We start from the raw sequence: 21,793 nt of genomic DNA, 5'->3' as shown, positions 1-21,793 counted from the left end.
TGTAGGAGGATGCTCTGAACAGCCGGTGTGGATGTGGGAGAGGAAAGATTGAGGACTTTTATCAAGGATAGGAGTTGACGGGCGTGTTCATTGGCTGATTTGATGTGTAGGTGAAGGATTGGGTGGGTGAGGGCAATGGATTTTTCAGTTTGGAACTGGTATAGGGACTGATGGAAAGAAGGGTTGCAGCCAGAGATGGGAACTTTAAGTGTGAGGCCGTTGGGGGGGTAATGCCAAATGTCAGAAGCTTTGCCTTTACAAATGTCTGCTTGTGTCTGTGTATGTGCGGATGGATATGAGTGTGTGTGCGAGTGTATACCTGTCCTTTTTTCCCCCCTAAGATAAGTCTTTCCGCTCCCGGGACTGGAATGACTCCTTACCCTCTCCCTTAAAACCCACATCCTTTCGTCCTTCCCTCTTTCCTGATGAGGCAACAGTTTGTTGCGAAAGCTTGAATTTTGTGTGTATGTTTGTGTTTGTGTGTCTATCGACGTGCCAGCGCTTTCGTTTGGTAAGTCACATCATCTTTGTTTTTAGGTATATTTTTCCCATGCCATTTATTTTATTTATTTAGTTGTCCTTAAGCTTCCAAAAAATGATTGTTCGGTGAAAAAGCAGCAACCTCCTCCTGACAGTGAACCGAACGCGTCTCCAATTTAAGTTATTTCTGGGCATTACTTATCTTTTCCTGCCCGTTTAGATGATTACAAAATCTGCAGAACATCAATTTTAATCTTTTGTGGGCATTCATAGCTGTGTGACCCTTGCTTGACAATGTTACAGATAGAATTGACGAGGCACTTGGCCGGTTAATGGCTGACGCTACAGATTGGTTTGCATAATGATCAATTTATTTATCAAAGTACAAAGTACAGTCACCAACAAACATTACATATTCACATACTCCTTTACCTTTAACCCAAATGAATACAGACTCATTTAGAGATATTTTTCTCCTATTACGAGTATACAAAGACAATGCTGAAGTGAACATATAAGCTGATTTACCAAAGTCTTTATTTGCAAGTTCTGCCATATGGTAGGTACGATAGGCAATAATGTCTCTATCAACAAAACTTTCAAGTCCAGGAACACTAGGTATACCTGTACCTCCACATACAATGGCTACAGTGAGCCAACCATTACCATGAGAGAATGTATCATTAACGTCAATAGAAAAATTAAGTCTACAACCACAGAAAACACAAGGTCCGTCGACAAGCGCAGTAGCAGCAACACTCTTAACTGGTATGCGGTTCTTCTTGCCTCCAGCTGTTGTGGTGAACTATGTTCTCGATAGTTTTATAAACTGTCTGTTTACAACGGCGACGAAATCTCCTGTAAGGCATCGTGGCGGCGTTCAATGCAGTTGCCTGTGCAGCAGCAGCAGCGCGAATGAGCCACTGCGCGGCTCTCGCTTGCTTATATAGTATATGCGGTAGCTTTGACTTAGAAAATTTTCACAATGCCAGCGGATCGTTATCCCGGACGCGCACACTAGGTGTTCTATGCGTGCGCGTCCGCTGGCGTGCCGCCACGATTGAGTCAGCCGGCCTCAGCTGCGAGAGGTCAACAAGGTCAAGCGATAAGAGTGGTTACATAATGAAACTGTTGCATCCTTGAGCCCCCAGGTTCGTGATGTACCCATGTCCGGTTAATGGCTGACGCTACAGATTGGTTTGCATAATGATCAATTTATTTATGAAAGTACAAAGTACAGTCACCAACAAACTTTACATATTCACAACTCGCCGTTGTAAACAGACAGTTTATAAAACTATCGAGAACGCCACAACAGCTGGAGACAAGAAGAACCGCATACCAGTTAAGAGTGTTGCTGCTACTGCACTTGTCGACGGACCTTGTGTTTTCTGTGGTTGCAGACTTAATTTTAGTATTGACATTAACGATACTTTCGATCATGGTAATGGTTGGCTCACTGTAGCCATTGTACGTGGAGGTGCAGGGGTGAGGAGCAGTGTGGGGAAACAAGCCCCACCTCCCTTTCGCAGGGCTGCAGCCTACACTCATGTTCTGCAAAAGCAGAAGTAGCACATTGCCACTGGGATCGCCGATCTCTTCTAGTGTTTTAAGGATAATGATCAATTTATTTATGAAAGTACAAAGTACAGTCACCAACAAACTTTGCATATTCACATACTCCTTTACCTTTAACCCAAATGAATACAGACTCAATTAGAGATATTTTTCTCTTATTACGAGTATACAAAGACAATGCTGAAGTAGACATATAAGCTGATTTACCAAAGTCTTTATTTGCAAGTTCTGCCATATGGTATGAAATCTGTGATGGCCCAGAATTATTCACTTCACTTATTTCAAAATAAGAAAACAATGAGCAATGCATAACACAAAGCATTCGGGATGGTTACTGCACAATTGCTTGTTAAGGCTAGTATTGTATAGTTAACACTGTAGTTCAGACACAACCTCTAGTGGTACTTGATGCAGTCACAGTTCTTAACACCTGCTATCTAATTTTCCATGTTAAAAAGTGTCTGTACTATTCCAACTTTTGATCTTTAGCTAAGAAACAAATGTGTGTGTTATTATCAATAGGTCGCATGAGTATTAGGTAGCATTAGGCTTTTATGTTAAACAGGTCATTCAGCCACCCACAAATGACATGGAGCTGGAACATTGAGTGCACTGATATGTCGTTGCATTCACGCACTTTCTATTTTGCAAACAGATTTTTACACACGTTATCTTTCCAAATTGGTCTTCACCAGATGATGAACACTAACAGTAACTGAAAACTGGTTAATTTTCAATATTTATATGCAGTAAACACGGCTATTTCAGCTACCTCTGATAAAATAATTCATTTGGGTTTGACTCACTATGAAATAGTGTCTATTAAGTAAGTTCACAATTGAAGGCAGAACTTCCGCATATTTTGCATCTAATGCATGATACAAATGTTCCTGGTCCCTAATCACTGACATCAGCAATGATTACTCAGTCCTGTCAAGGGACTAAGCCAGAAAGGAATGTTCCCACTTCCAGTGAGTTAGCTTGTGAATAAGTTTTCTTTGTCCACCATTAACCAGTAATTTTGACTAAGTAATTTAAATACAGTGTCAAAAACAGCTGTATAATTCATCATGTAATGTGGACTTTAACTTGTCAACTTCTTCTGTACTGGGGAAAGTCTAATCTACTTCTAATTTTTTACTATATGAGGCAGAGCATCAGAATATATTTATCTCTTTCATAATGCAGTAACACTTCATACACACGAGTTTTAACATTACATTTGCTCAGTTCAACATGCCTCACAGTTCCTGTCAGAAGAACCGACTACTCAACATCTTGGGGTATCAGTGACTTGCCCTTTCTTTTTTAATCATTCCCAACCTCTCCTCATTTCTTCCTCAAGGAAGAAACTAAAACTTCTGAAAGATTGGATAGTTTCTTGTACTTGCATGTGTACATCAACATTCCTGGAAATTTTATCCCCTGAATTTATGTACTGGCCAGCCAATGAGTCTCCATTTCTTTCTAAAGCGAATTTTTCCATTTGATACGATGAACTTAGTATTAGCCAATTCCAATATTTTTAGAACAAAAACACAGGTTGACTTGGTGCGGGTAGTACAAATACTTAATTCTTGGAACTGAAAGTGGGCTTGACATCACAAACAGCAACAACATTTTATATAGTGAACAGAAATACTCCAGAAAAATACAATGGATGCTCATGGCGGTAGCATACTTATTTCTGTGAAAAATGCAGCATGTCTAATGATATAAACACAGAACTGGAACCTGAGAGATACTACATAATTCACAGAAGGCTCATAAGAAATGAGGGAGGAGGCCATAAAAACTGCAGAAAAATAGCTGCAACAGTACATACAATAACTATTACATTACAGCAAATTATTTATATGTCACACTGACGTGCAAGGAATGCGGGATATAGAATAGAGAAAGAGGGAGATTGTGCAGGGTGTAGTGTGTGTCTGAGAGAAGTAGGAGTCAGGGGAACAGGGGTGAAGGTCAGGAGCTAGTGAAGACTGAGGTCAGTAGGAAGGTGGGCTTGAAGGCAGTATTGATCAAGTGTCTACAAAATATGCAGATGCAAGACCTGTACAATGCACCAAACCAGCACATCCAATTAAGTATTGTCACAAGCACAGACTACCTTATTAAAGGAAGGAACACTACTAGAAGCAGTCATGTTAATTACCAATTATTTTGTAGCTTCCACCCAGCCTTTTATGTGGTCATAGCCTCCAAACAGATGCCAATACCAATAAATGGCCACTGACAAATGGTGGCAGAACATGTAGCTGAGCACAACGTGCATTATAACCAATGCCATCTAAATCTTCCTCCCAATAGCAGCTTAACTAAATTACATAGACGAGAATTCTCCTTAGCAACACATTCAATTAATCTACAACCACACTTTTCTCTCTGCAGGCTTCTAGTTCCTCTATTTTATCTACAACACCCCAATCATCCATTTCATGGTGTACAACAAGCAACTTACTGCCTGCACCATGGCGTGCTCCAGGTATCACATTTCTATCTGCATACACCATGTTCTTCCTCACAGCTGTTAGCACCCCTTCACTCCAACCCTCTTTGTTCCTCACACTAACTCAATCCAATACAAAACCTCATCCTATTCGAGATGCCATACTGGGACAATGTAACTGTTTTTGTTGGTCACACTATTATGAGAGAGAGCAAGAGTAAAAAATTGTAACAACAATGTTTACCTCGTTTGTGAGGCTATGGACTGCTAAACATCTCAAATATAAAGCAAAACCCCTCTCTCACACTTTCCAGGGGACATAAATTGCAGGTAATGAAAATAATGGGAAGTTACTTTTAAGCACATACTTCAGTTTTATTTTTTATGAACACCCTGTTAGCTCACACTTTTTGATGAAAAATCCAGAATTATAGTTTGTTTCAATTTCTTTGGGTGAGGTTTTCTCTGTCTGGTTGTCTAGCTCATAAACACATTTAAAAGTCAAAGCTACTAATGGTAGGCAAGAAGTAACATTATATTCCCCTGACAACTTGTTACATCATACATTAAAAATGATCTTTTATAAAAAAGAATCAAGAATACAGGATAACAGCTCACAATGTGTGATATTTACTATTTACATAAGACAGAGATTCAGTGACAGATTAATGTTTTATAAACATCATCATGAAGTAAAAAGGAACCTGCGTATGTAGATACTCCGTCCAAAAGGCCTCAAACGGCCCAAAGGTACTGATTGACCACCATGTCATCGACAGCTGATAAGTGTCCCTGGATGTGGATATGGAGTGGGGGGTGTGGTCAGCAAATCGCTCTCCCAGCTGTTGTCAGTTTTGTGACTGGAGCTGCTACTTCTCAATAAAGCAACTCCTCAACTGGCCAGAAAAAAAGAGGCTGAGCGCACCTTGTTTGCTAACGGCACTCTGCAGACACAGATGGTGACCCATCCAAGTGTTGGACAAGCCCGACAGCACTTAACTTTGATGATATGACGGGAAACGGCGTTACCATTGCAGCAAGGCCACACAGAGTGGTACAGTGCAACCCCTATTTTACCTTTCCGTGGGGGTCCAGACTTAAAAACCACAAAATTGTGAAAACCGTTAAAACCCCCAAAATACAAGAAAAACATATGTAAGTCTTACATGTGATTAAAAATTGCAAACCTCGCCAATACACGGTATAGAATCTGTGTAAGTGAAAAAAAATTAAATGTAAAATACAAAGCTTATACAATAGTTTGCGGAAATGAAATCAATCAATCCTTTAAAAAATCACGGATGTGTAGCAGCAAGTAAAAACTCGTCAAAAAATTGAAACTGGTGTCTGGGTACAAGATAATCAAGCTATTTTCCGACATTCTATGACCACAAATCACATGTCAAAACAAGTGTGTTTGGGACACCTTTCCTTTGTTGGTTGGTTGGTTTGTGGGATTAAAGGGACCAGACTGCAACAGTCATCGGTCCCTTGTTCCAGAACTTAAAAACTACCACACAGAGTAAAAAAAAACGGATAATAGAGACAACAGACAACACAGGACAAGAAAAACTCAGACAAAGAACAGACATAACAAATTAAAATCACACGGAGTGTGGCGGTGGTTGGCCGACCATAGAATAAAAAAGGAAAAGCCAACCACCGAGAACACATTAAAAACTCAGTTTAAAACCGTAGGCCAAAGGCCAGAATCAACACAAAACAATAAAATAAAACAAACACTGAAATTAAATGATAAAAACTCCCATCCCGAATAAAACTTAAAACTAAGCCAGCCATAGCAGGGTCATCAGTTAAAAGGGCAGGGAGCGTATCAGGCAACGCAAATGTCTGCCTGACCACAGCTAAAAGGGGGCAGGCCAACAAAATGTGGGCCACTGTCAAAGCCGCCCCGCAGCGACACAGAAGAGGCTCCTCCCGTCGCAGTAAGTAACTGTGTGTCAGCCAAGAGTGGCCAATGCGGAGCCGACAAAGGACGACTGAGTCCCTGCGGTTGACTCACATGGATGACCGCCACACAGTCGTCGTCTCCTTAATGGCACGGAGTTTATTGGGCGTGATCCGATCGCGCCATTCAGCGTCCCAAAGCGCAAAAACTTTTCGGCGGAGGACTGCTCGCAAATCACTCTCTGGGAGACCAATGTCCATAGATGGTTTACTGATGGCCTTTTTCGCCAGGCGGCCAACATATTCATTGCCCGGGATACCGACATGACCGGGAGTCCACACAAAGACCACAGAGCGGCCGCAATGGGCAAGAGTATGCAGGGACTCCTGGATAGCCATCACCAGACGAGAATGAGGGATACACTGGTGGAGAGCTCGTAAACCGCTCAGGGAATCACTACAGATCACGAAGGACTCACCTGAGCAGGAGCGGATATACTCTAGGGCATGAAAGATGGCGACCAGCTCAGCAGTGTAAACGCTGCAGCCAGCCGGCAATGAACGTTGTTCGGAATGGTCCCCTAGAGTAAGCGCATAACGGGCACGACCAGCAACCATCGAGCCGTCAGTGTACGCAATGCCAGAACCCTGATACATTGCAAGGAGGGAAACAAAGCGGTGGCAGAAGGCCTCTGGAGGGACTGAGTCCTTTGGGCCCTGTGCCAATTCCAGCTGAAGGTGAGGGTGAGGCACACACCATGGGGGTGTACGCAGAGGTGCCCTGAAAGGAGGCGGAAGAAGTAAGGCCCCAAGCCCGGAGAGAAGCTCTCGGACGTGGACCGCGATCGTACTGCCAGCCCTGGATCGACGTTCTTGAAGATGGACGTGCGACTCTGGGAATAGTAGCCGATAGTTAGGATGCCCGGGCAAGCTGAAAACATGGGCAGCATAAGTGGCCAGCAAATGTTGGCGCCGTAACCGCAGCGGAGGGACACCTGCCTCCACTAGTATGCTGTCCACAGGGCCGGTACGGAAAGCACCAGTGGCAAGGCGTATCCCGCTGTGGAGGATTGGGTCCAGCACCTGCAACGCAGATGGGGATGCTGAGCCGTAAGCCCGGCTCCCATAATCCAGACGGGACTGGATTAACGCCTGGTAGAGCCATAACAGGGTAGATCTGTCGGCGCCCCAGCGGGTGTGGCTCAAGCATCTCTGAGCATTTAGATGCCGCCAACACGCCTGTTTAAGCTGCCGAATATGAGGCAGCCAAGTCAGCCGGGCATCAAAAACTACACCCAAAAACCTGTGGGTCTCCACCACAGCAAGGAGTTCATCGGCAAGATAAAGCCGCGGCTCAGGATGGACCGTCCGCACCGGCAGAAATGCATAACGCGGGTCTTGGCAGCCGAAAACTGAAAACCATGCGCTACAGCCCAAGACTGCGCCTTGCGGATAGCGCCCTGTAGCTGACGTTCAACAGCTGCAATGCCAGTAGAGCTGTAGTAAATGCAGAAGTCGTCAGCATACAGGGAAGCGGAGACAGAATTTCCCACCCCTGCAGCGAGCCCGTTTATTGCGATTAAAAACAGGCAGACACTGAGGACAGATCCCTGTGGTACCCCGTTCTCCTGGACTCAGGAGGAACTATGAGAGGCCGCGACTTGCATGCGGAAGGTACGATACGACAGAAAATTTCGGATAAAGAGCGGCAGAGGGTCCCAAAGACCACATCCATGAAGCGTAGAAAGTATGTGATGACGCCATGTCGTATCGTACGCCTTCCGCATGTCGAAAAAGACAGCGACCAGGTGCTGATGGCGGGCAAAGGTAGTACAGATGGCCGACTCCAGACTCACCAGATTGTCGGTGGTGGTGCGGCCTTTACGGAATCCACCCTGAGACGGAGCCAGAAGGCCCCGAGACTCCAGGACCCAATTCAAGCGCCGGCTCACCATCTGTTCGAGAAGCTTGCAAAGAATGTTGGTGAGGCTAATGGGGCGGTAGCTGTCCACCTCCAAAGGGCTCTTGCCCGGTTTCAAAACGGGGATGACAATGCTTTCCCGCCATTGCGATGGAAACTCACCCTCGACCCAGAGACGGTTGTAAAGGTCGAGGAGGCGTCGCTTGCAGTCCACTGGAAGGTGTTTCAGCATCTGACAGTGAATGCGATCTGGCCCAGGAGCAGTATCAGGGCAAGCGGCAAGGGCGCTGTGAAATTCCCACTCACTGAATGGAGCATTGTAGGATTCAGAATGGTGGGTGCGAAAAGAAAGGCTCTGACGTTCCATCTGCTCTTTAATGGAGCAGAAGGCCCGTGGGTAATTGGAAGAAGCGGAACTAAGAGCAAAATGCTCTGCCAAGCTGTTGGCAATTTCGACGGAGTCTGTACAAACTGCTCCATTCGGTGAGAGCGCAGGGACGCTGACAGGGGTCCGATAGCCATAGAGGCATCGGATCTTGGCCCAGACCTGCAATGGAGAGACATGGAGGCCAATGGTGGACATATACCGCTCCCAGCACTCCTGCTTGCTTTGGCGGATAAGGCATCGGGCCCGCGAACGCAGCCGTTTGAAGGTGATGAGGTGTTCAATGCAGGGATGTCGCTTGTGACGCTGTAGCGCCCGCCGGCGATCTTTAATCGCCTCAGCGATCTCAGGCGACCACCAAGGCAGAGTCCGCCGCCGAGGGGACCCAGAAGAACTGGGAATGGCAGATTCTGCGGCAGTAACGATGCTGGTAGTGACTGAGTGAACCACCGCATCAATGTCGTCACTAGAGAGAGGCTCAATAGCGGCAATGGAGGAGAACAAGTCCCAGTCAGCCTTATTCATAGCCCATCTGCTGGTGCACCCAGAAGAGTGACGCCGCGGCAGTGACAGAAAGATTGGAGAATGGTCACTACCACACAGATCGTCATGCACACTCCATTGGACAGACGGTAAGAGGCTAGGGCTACAGATCGATAGGTCAATGGTGGAGTATGTGCCATGCGCCACACTGAAGTGTGTGGAGGCACCATCATTTAAAATCGAGAGATCGAGCTGCGCCAATAAATGCTCAACGGTGGCGCCTCGACCTGTTGCCACTGAACCACCCCACAGAGGGTTATAGGTGTTTAAGTCGCCCAGTAACAAGAAAGGTGGCGGCAATTGGGCTATCAGCGCAGCCAGGACACGCTGCGAGACATCACCATCCGGTGGAAGGTAAAGACTGCAGACAGTAACAGCCTGTGGCGTCCACACCCGAACAGCGACAGCCTCTAAAGCTGTATGTAGAGGGACAGACTCGCTGTGAAGAGAGTTAAGGACATATATGCAGACGCCACCAGACACTCTTTCATAAGCTGCCCTGTTCTTATAATAACCCTGATAGCCTCGGAGGGCGGGGGTTCGCATTGCTGGAAACAAAGTTCCCTCAAGTGCAATGCAGAAGAAAGGGTGAAGGCTGATAAGCTGGCGGAGCTCAGCTAGATGGTGGAAGAAACCGCTGCAGTTCCACTGGAGGATGGTATTGTCCATGTCTGAGAAAGGCGTGATGGGACTGGGAAGGCAGATTACGCCGCTGGGTCACCTGCTGCCTCCGAATGAGCACCTGTGCTAGTGCTTTCCGTGGCGTCTGAGGGACCGACAAGATGGAGGTCCTCAGCGGACACCAGAATCTCCACCGTGTCCTCACACGCAGTGCTTGTAGGAAGCGGTGGGATGGGTGCCACCGCAATGTCGTTAGCCTTGGGGACTTTCTTCTTCTTCTGTTTCTCTCGCTGTGCCTTCGGTGGTTCAGGCTTGGAGGGCTTCACTGGGTCAGCCTCAGGGACGGACGACGACCGTGAGGCCCTACGACCAGGGACTGGTGGTTGTTTCAGCCACTTGCGGGTGTCCGCTTTTCCACTGGTCGGAACTTGTGAAGGTAGGTCCCCAAGAGACCCCCTCCTAGCGAGAGTAGCCAAATAAGTCTTACTCTTCTCCGGTTGGGAAGGGGGAACTGATGTCCCCGATGGTTGGGGGGTGTTGCTCCTGAAGCAGATGGAGCAGGAGCAACAGGGAGCGAAGTGCCCCCCACAACCAAGGGGGCCAGTGGATTCTGACAGATCTTAGAGCCAACAATAAGTGACGATGCGAGAACCGTTGTTGCAGCAGCGGCGTAGGTCGACGTCATTGCCACAGGATGGAGCCGCTCATACTTCCGTTTAGCCTCGGTGTAGGTCAGGCGGTCCAGGGTCTTATATTCCATTATCTTTCGTTCCTTCTGGAATATCCTACAGTCCAGCGAGCAGGGGGAATGGTGTTCTCTGCCGTTAACACAGATGGGAGGCGGAGCACATGGAGTATTGGGATGTGAAGGACGTCCACAATCTCGACATGTGATGCCGGAAGTACAGCGAGATGACATGTGCCCGAACTTCCTGCATTTAAAACACTGCATTGGAGGAGGGATATATGGCTTCACATCACAGCGGTAAACCATCACCTTGACCTTTCCGGGTAAAACATCACCTTCGAAGGCCAAGATGAAGGCACCGGTGGCTACCTGATTATCCCTCGGACCCCAATGGACGCGCCGGACGAAGTGAACACATCGTCGTTCTAGATTGGCGCGTAGTTCACCGTCGGACTGCAGAAGAAGATCCCTGTGGAATACAATACCCTGGACCATGTTTAAACTCTTATGGGGAGTGATGGTGACGGAAACATCCCCCATCCTGTCGCAAGCGAGCAACCTCCGTGAGTGGGCAGAGGATGTTGTTTTGATGAGAACTGACCCAGAGCGCATTTTGGACAAGCCCTCCACCTCCCCGAACTTGTCCTCTAAATGCTCCACAAAAAACTGGGGCTTGGTCGACATAAATGATTCCCCATCTACTCGCATACACATGAGGTACCGGGGTGAATAATCTCCACTGCCTTCTTTGGACAAACTTTCCTCCCATGGAGTGGCCAGGGAGGGAAATGATCTCTGATCAAATTTCTTTCCATTGAGGTTAGACCTCGATCGCTTAGAGACTGCTGGTGGAGGCCCACCAGCGAGAGATGATGTACCATGCTTCATTGCGGGTCATCCGCCCTGATGCCACCCACTCCGACCAGGGGCTCTCCCCACGGGCGCCACCCAGCCGCAGCAAAGACCACCTGGCAGGATGGCCTTTGCCGGGAGTCCCGATGCCCCAAAGGGATAGGCATCTACTCCTCGGCATACGTGGGGAGGTAGCAGCTCAGGCATCAGCAGTGCGATCCCTGTGTAGTCAGGGGGCTACCACCAAGAGGGTACATGACGACCCCACCACAACGGACTGGCTACCGTGCTGGATGTCGGGTGTCGAAATATCCATGTACATCACGAGGGCAAAGATGGAAGTGAACAATGGAGGGAAGGGATGCTATCCGGAACACACTGCAGCGGATGTGGCCGGAAGCTTGATGTAAGTCCAACTCCATGAAAATATCAGGTGTGCCATATCTTAGGGCAAGATGGATTTAAGATGCACCACGTAAGGTGTCCTTCCCCAAATGGTACGCACTAACGGAAAAATTTGGAAATAGAGTGGTCAAACCCCTCAGGGGACCATCACATTAAAGGCCAAAACAGTTGAGACTCCTTTTAGTCGCCTCTTACGACAGGCAGGAATACCGCTTGCCTATTCTTACCCCCGAACCTGCAGGGGGGACCTTTCCTTTGTGTTCACCCAGAAAAAAGTAAAAATTAATAACATTGTGAATGAAACCGAAAACCGTGAAGTACGGTGAAAGACATTGGAATCTATCATGTGGGGTTGTGTAGTTTCCTTCATTAGCCAATGGCAGTTCAGTTGGGTCGAGTAGACTTCAGATTGTGTACACAATAAGCTCTAAACATGTTTCCGGCTACATGACGTGGATACCATATATCTAAACATCTATCCATAGCAATGTCCATACAGAAAAAAGAAACAATGTTTCAGCCCAGCTACCTCATGTCACTGCTGCACAGCGCAAGTGTATGTTTATATGTCATATTATTTCGTCTGTTGTATAAATTAATTAGGTGTTTTGTTTTCTAGTTCTATACTAAGTTTTTCCGGGTGGGGTTGGGGGTGGGATGCCGTGGACAAGACAGCAGACTGTCGAGTTATTATCTCTGTACCAGGCAGACGGCTGCTTGTGGAATATAGGAAGCAAGCAGTACCAGAACAGCAAATAAAACAAGACGCTCTCCAGAAAACTGCTGTTACATTTGGCGAAATACTGAGAAAGACTGTGTAGAAATGAGAGTAAGATCATTTGTCTTAGCTTGCTTTGAAATGTGTAATTAATACTCAAGGGTCTGGAATGAATCTCCATTGACAAGAAACTAAGACTAACAGCCTGTCTGTTCTAATTGCTTTCCTAACACCCCCCCCCCCCCCCCTCCCCATATTCAGTTCCTGTATGAACCACGTTTTTCCCACCATTTGTTCTAAAGTATGTTTTCGCTCATCAAAGACAACTGTTTGCAAACCAACAAATCTATCTTATACAATAACTAATTCAATTTCATCAACCATTATCAACTACTATACAAACTCTCCATCAAAATAGTATTTTAATTTTTAAACCAATTACAAAATTCTTTGATGAACACAACCTTAAGCTTATGGCCTTCAGGTTATGAACGATGACAAAGTCTTTCATTTTGTTTCCTTGTACCTTCTAGTATTTAGTGTTGCGAACAATGCGAATACACAGAAATGTTTGCTGCCAGTGTGGACAGAAACAGAGAACAGACACTAAGTCATAAACAGATGCAAAACACCATAGGAATTAATGTTTCCAACAGAAACATGTTTTCAGTGGTAGTGTTCATGCAGCTCCACACTACCTTTTGCAGTAGTGATGTCACTAGTGGGTTTTCAACTATTCACTTTTGTGAGCGCTTGTGAACAACACCTGTGTGAACTCTGTGTGCATTCTTATTATTCATTTCCTTCATACTGTGTGACTTATGTGCACGGTATGCTGTTTCAAAGCAATGGTGCATTGAAAGTATCAGATCACAAATACCTCACACTATCATTAAATATCAATTAGTAAAGCATCAACGACGTAAGGTTGCTAGAGATTTTAAGATAACTAATGCACAATACATGAATCTGAGGAGCAAACTGTAGTGTCGTGGATAGCATCACAGTTAGCTGAGTTAGATGTTAGCAACCCAATGCATGCCAACTATATTTGTAATACAGTATGTTCTGCAACATTTGATGCTGCTAAACATGTCTGATTACAGAATGAAGGCCGAGATATAAATTTATGACTATTTGTTTAGGGATTTATGGTCATTTCTGAGTGCGTAGTTAGGCAGAAACCTACAAGGACAGCTTACATTTATGCGGGTGAAATGAGCAGCAATAAAATTCATATTCTTCATTGTCACAAATACCTTGCAGGTTATTCCCGAATATGTGGCGATTTCTTACTGTGTGGTTACACAAGAACCTATGATGACAGCTTAAATTGCTGCAAGTGAAACGAGGAGCAATAACATTGATATTCTTCCTTGTCACAAATATTTCACATGTTGCACAACCACCACATATCCATCTAAAGTGTTCTCGCCACAACAGAGATTCTCCTGTCACTAACAGATATGTAATAAATGTAAACTTGACACTATAGTGATCGACAAATTGATAGGCTCATTCCTGGTTGCCTACACAGCGCCACCATTCCCGATTAGGTCTGTTCTTGCAAAAAGTATTGTGAAACGTGCTTGACCCATCATCACAGAGCAGCGAAGCTAAACGTTGTAAGTTGTATTAGCAAAGCTGATTGTGGATTATGTCAGCATTTCCTCTCTCATGTCTCCCCCTCCACAATGGCCTAAAATATTTCCTTAACTCCATATCACCCATGGTTTGAACCGTCTGTCTTTTGTTCCACTTCTAAATCGTTCAGTCACCTCAGCTATCAATAGGGAGAAAACAGGAGGAAGTCAAGCAAGACCTCGAGTATGAACATAGAAGCGAGTAAATTTTACTAGGAAGAGACATAAAAATAGGGAATTTTTAGCACTGATCTTAGGTTTCTTTAACTCATTTGAAGCATCTCTGATGAAATTGCAACATCTGAGCCCTCACAACTACACACCATCCAAATTTTTTCTCCTCTCTCAGTTGACATGTTCTGATAGAAACCACGTATCTACAATAGTGATACACTATACATGTATTTTCATACCCTTGTATGCTTATACGGACATCACACACAACATACCATTGATGAGCCTGTAGAGCTCTGACTACACAGGTTACTAAGAAGTAGAATGAAGATAAAACTTCTAGTATGAAATAATGCAAGGTATGGCTATAAAATAAAAGGACTACTACTGTAAAACATTTTATTTAAAAAACAAATATTAAGTTACTGTCACCCTCAACATATTCCACTCCTCTAGCCCTGCAACACTTCATGCAAATTTTCCACGGACGGAAACAGTGCTGGAAGTCTTCCTACACGAGCTCCTTGATAATGAATGCCACTTTTTCTTTCACTGCTTCAACAGACTGAAATCTTGTTCCTTTAATGCAGATTTGACCTTGGGGAACAGACAGAAGTCACATGATGCTAGGTCAGGTAATAAAGTGGGTGGCCTAAAATTGATGTATCATAGTACATCACTAGATACTTCCTAATGAATGATTCCGCATGAGCCGGTGCATTGTCTTGATGCAGAACCCATGGCTTGTTCTTCCATAATTCAGTTTTTTTTTTTTTTTAATGTTAAACTGGTTATGTAAAATTGGCCTTGCACATTATTTGAAAATTCCTACAGTTTCAGCATATGATCAAATACTGACGGTCAGATGGGAGTCAGATTACCTACTTTTTTTATATTTTCATATGTTTTTGATATTTAAGGGCATTTGGGCATGAGCCATCTTCAACATTTTCTCAGCCATCTTGGAAACGCTTGGACCACTCAAAACCTCACGTATGTGATAAACAGTCTTCGTCACACACTTATTTTAGTAGCAGTTTTACCAAGTTACACGTGAAAATTCATGACAATTTACTGCTCTATTATTACAATACAGAAATGCTGCATTTGACTGAGAAGGCTTCATGTTTCACAGCTACTGGCCATTCATCTTTCGTGCTTGTGTACTCACTCTGCAACAGCATCAGTCCCATTATTCTATAGCCACGCTTCGTATTGACTAACAGTTTTGTGAAATCAACATATTTAATGAATGAACTTAATTAACACACACTTACTTGTTTGTATCATAAAACTTTTTTAATCTTTCTATTTCAAGTTCATGCAATCCAAGTAAATCCTCTGTATAACAGTCAGAAAAATAAGGTATGAACTTGCGCCTTTGAGTTTCACCAAAGCAACATTTGTCCCAGAGGTTATGAATTTCTTGCCTAATATTCTCCACGAAAATCTTTATGTTCTGTCGCTTTTTTTCCTCGCAACGTGTTATTTCAGTTTTGAGCTGAAAAAATAATGTTAAAGTTAAATGTTTTGCACAAGAGTTAAAGAGAGAATATACTTCGCATATATAATTTGCAGTTTTATGGCTTCAATAAATGAACATTCCCTGATGGCATCTAATGTGCATGAGGTATAATTAACAAATGAGCCATTAACATAAAAAAATGCCAATCTCTGATATATTTAAAATAAGAAACAATAGGCAATTCTTATGAAGTAGTAGGCACATGAGAGGGAAACAATCAGCTATCAACAGTTGTGGTAAATTTACTTGTGACTGGATGAATGTAATAATACAAGAGAAAAAGGAAAGAAAAAAAGGAGTGGAAAAGAAGCTACTGACGATGTGGACTAGCAAAGGTTTAGGCCAGGGAAATCCCAGCACTGGAAGATGAGCAGGAGCAGGAGCAGAGTGATGGTCATTTATGCGAAAAGCCAGCTTGTTGTCATTCCTATATAAAACAGTGCTGTGGTGGTAACACAGCTGATGCGAGATGGAGCTGCTCTCACAAAAAGCTCTGCCACAGATCAGACTGGGAATTCCTATGTCATGACTGCAATAGATGGTGGTGAGTGAGAATACAGGACATGCTCTAAATATGGTTCAGCTAAAGGAGTATGACTCATTGGAGGACAGATGGGAGGGAGGGCAGGGTAGAGAAGGGGTGCAATTTTAGGTCAGACACACAGGAATGAACTCCGGTATTGTGTAAACTGAATGGGTAAGTACTGGAATACAACTTTGCTTGATGGTCTGAGGAAGGAGGAAGGATAATGTAAAGTTTTAGGTCGGATATCCCTCCTCTGAGGGCATATGGGATAGTTTAAGGCTAGCAAACTATACAGAGTTGAGTTTTTCAAGATGTGGGCGGTGTTTGACACCAAGGGAGTACTAACGATAAATGATTCACTAAGTAAGGGGGTTCAGTGGTGTCACAAGAAGAAACAGTGTATGAAATTTATTTCTGAATTAGTTGGGCACAAGAGTTTCTGTCTGTTAAGGCTCTGGAATGTTATCAATTAACTCCTGCTTCTGTTGCAAATGTAACTTCCATGCATGCCAAGGCTGTAGTGGAGTAACTTTGTTATGTGGGAAAAGTGATAACTGTCAAAATGGAAGTCCTGCTAGCCTGGTTGACGAACGCACATTGTTATTGAGCAAAGAGGTGGGGTTCAGTGTCTAGGAAATATTTGTTGAGTTCAGGATTGCCAAACTCAATTCACCTTAAACGAATTCTCAATTTTCTTCATATTGCCCCAGATCAGTTTCATATTTGTGAGTGGCATAACAAGGAACCAATAAAACTGGAAACTGGAATCTGGTTTTGGGTTCATAGTGACACCACTTTGTGTCAGTTTTCCTTAGGGGCCCCTCTGAATATTTTGTGCCTACTGCAGGGCTCCATAAATAATTTTTTCCCAGGCGTGAACGCTTCCCACTGCTGTTACACGACTTTCAACTTTACGATTACTTTCAATTTACTCTCTCTCTTCTTGCTGAGCACAACTGATTTGCTAGTGACCACTTCGGATATCAACTTCCTGAAAATAAGACATCAAAACAATGGCATGGTTTTACATGGAGCCATTTTTTATAATTTTAAATCACAGTATATGAAAGACAGGAAATGGAGAACAAAGACTTCAGTGATTTAAAATTTCAAGTCATGTTACATCATCAGATTTTGTCACGCAAAAATATATTTCTATTAATATTTGTGCAATTAGAACTGTTTGGCCTTCAGCTGTCTATTTTGTCATTTGCTACGACAGAGCACTATAAAAATGGCATGCTGAGTTGCAGGCAGGCACAATGAAATGACTTTTACATAATAGCCTTTGGCCAGTCTTCTTAAGAAGAGAGATTGGTTGATTTCGGGAAGGGACCAAACAGCGAGGTCATGGGTCCTATCGGATTAGGGAAGGATATCAGCCGTGCCCTTTCAAAGGAACTATCCTGGCATTTGCCTGAAGCAATTTAGGGAGATCACGAAAAACCTAAATTAGGATGACCGGACGCGGGTTTGAACCATCGCCCTCTCAAATGCAAATCCAGTGTAATCAGAAAAGAGAAATTCACACAAGGGAGCACACCTCAAACACATGACCACTACTATGGCCAGATTGCAACAGAAACACATTAAATGGAAGCAACAGTCCAGAGTGGGGCACGGATAAAAACAGGGTAACCTACTGTCTCCACACCATCTACCCCACTTTTCCACCCCCTGTCCTTTCACAATTCACCTGCCCTCCCCTCACTGCTTCCACCAGTCTGTTCCCTTTCTCTGCTCCTCTCCTCTCCTCTCTTTTCCTTTCTGCTTCTCATCCACACACCAATTTTTGCTCTTTTATTTTATTCAGTTTTCTACAAAAATATTCTCTCGGTTTGACCATGTCAGTCTTATGAACACTTTCTAAACGTTACTTTAATTCTTTACTTAGCATACATTCAACAGAAAGTACTTTTAAACACAAAACACGCTGCTGACACCCTTCACTATTCACAACAGTGCACATGAAACCAAAATTTTTGTAGCTATTATTGTATTTTATCTACCTTTGTTTCCTATCCTCATTACCACTTTCCTTGTTGCCATTAGGAAGGTCTCGCTTTTTACTTCCACTTAACAAATTTAAGACCTTTCCCACAGTTTATCTTCTTTATTATCTTTATAACAAAGCCACAATATAACAAAAACTAGATGAAAATGCAACAATCACTGCTGGTGCTAAGCGTAACACATAACAGTTCCGCTTTGAGGTTATGACTGCTTACACAAGCTGATCAACATCGAAAGTGGAATTTCTCCGAGGTCACATAAGTTGACACCACAAATGGAATTTCAGACAACTGTCTTCTTTGCCACTAACTACGAAACAAATCCACGACACCATAGCCAGTCATTTATTGCACACAGAGTGCTGCAGCACACAGGTTGAATACTACTGCCTTGGAGCAAAGGTCTGACCTTGAGTGGACTTTCCTAGAGGAAACCCACATTGATATGCCCCCATCTCTCTCAGAATTATTGGAAGGAAACAGTCAAATAGTATATTGCAAAATACTTTATATTCCATGTTAAGTAATGTGATCCCTCTATAGTTACCACATTCTAACTGATATACTTGTATATTATTCCTTCCTTCCATTGTTTGGCCATTTTCTCTTTTTCTCATACTAAAATAGCCATCTTTAAAAGGATCTGTTCCAATTTGCTACCTCCTTGCTTAAATAGCTCTGCTGGAATACAGTCTGTTCCTGCGGCCAGGTTGTTTTTCAGTTTGCTCATGGTAGTTATTATTTCTTCTAGGTTTGGTGGATCTAGGTTACCACTTATTTTATCTGCGTACTTCTGTTGGTCTCTGGATGTTATCATTCTCCAATTAACAAGGAGGTTACACTTTCAAGACTATTTCTCTTACCCACCAAGTGTTAACTAGCATGTTATATAAAGATTTGGGAGTCTATGCAAAGGGCAATCTACGCACCTATTCCAGATAACTTTATGCTCTGTGCACTCTTAAACATTCTGTTTATTATGTAGTTCCTGAAGATGTTTGCAGTTGGTCCGTATTTCACAGTGAAAATCGAAAATAGAGTTGTCAGTGTAGAACCAAAATCAAGTTTGGTTAAATGTGCCTCCTTTATGGAGAACACAAGTTAAAAAAAAGTTATGTATGTTCACCTGATACCACATTGCCAATTACATGGAATTTTAGTTTTGTCCACACCATATAAATTACATCTGATAGCAAAACAACATATTGAACAGCACAGGGTTCAGTATTAAGTAAATAATACTATACGTACAGCTTCTATAGTTTTGACTGAATAGCCACTATGTGCATCAAGAAATGCAGTCCGTGCATCAAAGCTCTCATGAAGCCGGTCCCACAATTTGCAGAGTTTCTCCCGAAGTTCCATTGACAATGCCTTTGTGTCTTCTAGCTTCTGAACCAGGGTGTTATGTAATTCCTAAACACAAATAAAAATTAGATGAGTTAAAAAAAGGAATGAAGACATACAGGCACTCACAACATATGGGGTTTCACGTGAAAAATAATATACAGCAAAGCCAGCTGCGACCCTGGCCAAAGTAAAAATTAATTGGTCTCGTAGCATGTTACAAGCATGTTTTAGTTTCTAGATGAACTTTTGTAGTGCAAAATTTGAAAAGAATTGTGGCTAATGACTGAGGTCAAGTGTGTCATTTTACTATTATCACAGAATTTCTCAATGATGCGTCGGAGAAAGAGTTGACAGTACAGTCTGAATTAGATTGCAAAACGTTTAAAAAAGACAATAGTGTGAGGAGTATGAAACGAAGGATGTGATGCTGAGACAATAGGATTCTAAAGTCAACCCTAAATAAGGAGCAGGAAGATGCTCAATGTGACTATATTCTGCTGGCTGTATCAGACCCAGTGTTTCATGCACCACATATAAGTCATTTGCAAGTCAGCTATTTTTCCTAATTTATGTTCGAAATGTAAGCTTTGGTCAAAATATTGTTTAAAATATTTTCCAATGTGCATTCATAATAAAACAAATTACTGAATACATAATCTACACAATGAGTTGCTGATCATTTACAACACTGTGGTAAATGATAACCCTTATGGTTAATGGCAGCAGGAGGCAGTCTGGTACAACCATGTGCTTGTTTAATTTCTCTCTATTTTTGAATAATCTTTCAAATTTGGTAGCACCTAGTTAAAACTAACGTTCAAGCTTCACAACAAAAGCATTTTATAAGTGGAATCAGATGCCACTGAATCCACATTAATATCAAAAAGTGTTTACATGCAGCTTTTATTTGGGGTTATTCAGGCAAATCTTATGAAACCCACACACAGACAGGCAGCTCAACATCAGATTACTACTCATGATAATGGCAACTGTGTTTGCCCACTACTGTGCTAACTCAGTTACACTCTGCATCAGAACGAGGAGGAATACGGAGAACACGAATGGCATGGCTTCCAGTTCCAAGACCAATCCAGCACCAATTATACTACAAATTTTCATCAATACACCAAAATACATCGTATGGTGTGTGTGGTAGAAGGTGCTTCATGTACCACTATCACTTTCCTTATTTACTGCCCCATTCGTAAAGAATGCACAGCAACAGCAACTGTCAGAAAGCCTCAAATGAATTTTAATTTCTTTGAGTTTCATGTCATTGTCACTTTGTGAGACGAATGTAACACAAAACAGTATGTTGCCTGCCTCTTCTTGGAAAAATACTCATCTGGAATTTTAACAGTAAAGCTTTCTGTGACATACAGTGCTCTTGTACAGCCATCTATTGGAGTCTGATGAGCATCTCAGTCATACACTTGCACTCACTAAATGAACACATGAAGAAATGGTTCTCTGGATATCTTTAATTAATCCTAACCTGGTATATGTTACAGGCATTTGTGCAATAATAAACTGAATGAATGAGATATTGTAAGCTGTTAGTTTCATGGGGTAATTACAGTATATCAAGATTCTTCCAATGAATCTTAACTGAGCACCTGATCTCTACAGTTAGTTTCATGTGGTCATTCAGTTTAGGCCACTGGTCACATATTCCCCGATATTTTACGGTTACTATCTTTACAACTGATTGCCAAAAGTGTATACAAAAAAAATAATAGGCATTTCCACTTATTCATGCGCAATAAATTACGCTACTTTCCAATATGTATCAAGCTTGAAGAGCTTCACAAATATTCTGACTTCATTCACCAGAACTATATATATGTACTGTGAGTGGCAGTGACTCTATAATACCCCCTAGTGGTACATCATAATTTGGTTTTACATATGTTAACAACAATGTGTTGAGTTCCATCTGTTAAGGTATCCAAAATCCAATTACAAAGTAGATCTGATACTCTGTAAGCTAGTATCTAGTTAAGTAGGTGAAC

At 43.1% G+C, this 21,793-nt stretch overlaps 1 protein-coding gene across 5 annotated transcripts in view; it reads right to left on the bottom strand.

Moving 5' to 3' along the window:
* Positions 1 to 21,793, bottom strand: part of LOC124594800 (protein regulator of cytokinesis 1-like) — a 144,499-nt gene that overhangs the window by 68,419 nt on the left and 54,287 nt on the right. For all 5 annotated transcript variants that reach the window (XM_047133224.1, XM_047133225.1, XM_047133221.1 and 2 more), the window contains exons 7-8: positions 19,683 to 19,847; positions 15,646 to 15,869 (exon numbers count right to left, since the gene is read on the bottom strand). In XM_047133224.1, coding sequence (XP_046989180.1) covers positions 15,646 to 15,869; positions 19,683 to 19,847 — 389 coding nt within the window. The remainder of the gene's footprint in view (positions 1 to 15,645; positions 15,870 to 19,682; positions 19,848 to 21,793) is intronic.

Source organism: Schistocerca americana, chromosome 2 (genome assembly GCF_021461395.2).
Source record: "Schistocerca americana isolate TAMUIC-IGC-003095 chromosome 2, iqSchAmer2.1, whole genome shotgun sequence".
Classification (NCBI taxonomy): domain Eukaryota; kingdom Metazoa; phylum Arthropoda; class Insecta; order Orthoptera; family Acrididae; genus Schistocerca; species Schistocerca americana.
This window is presented reverse-complemented; position numbering and strand designations above follow the sequence as displayed.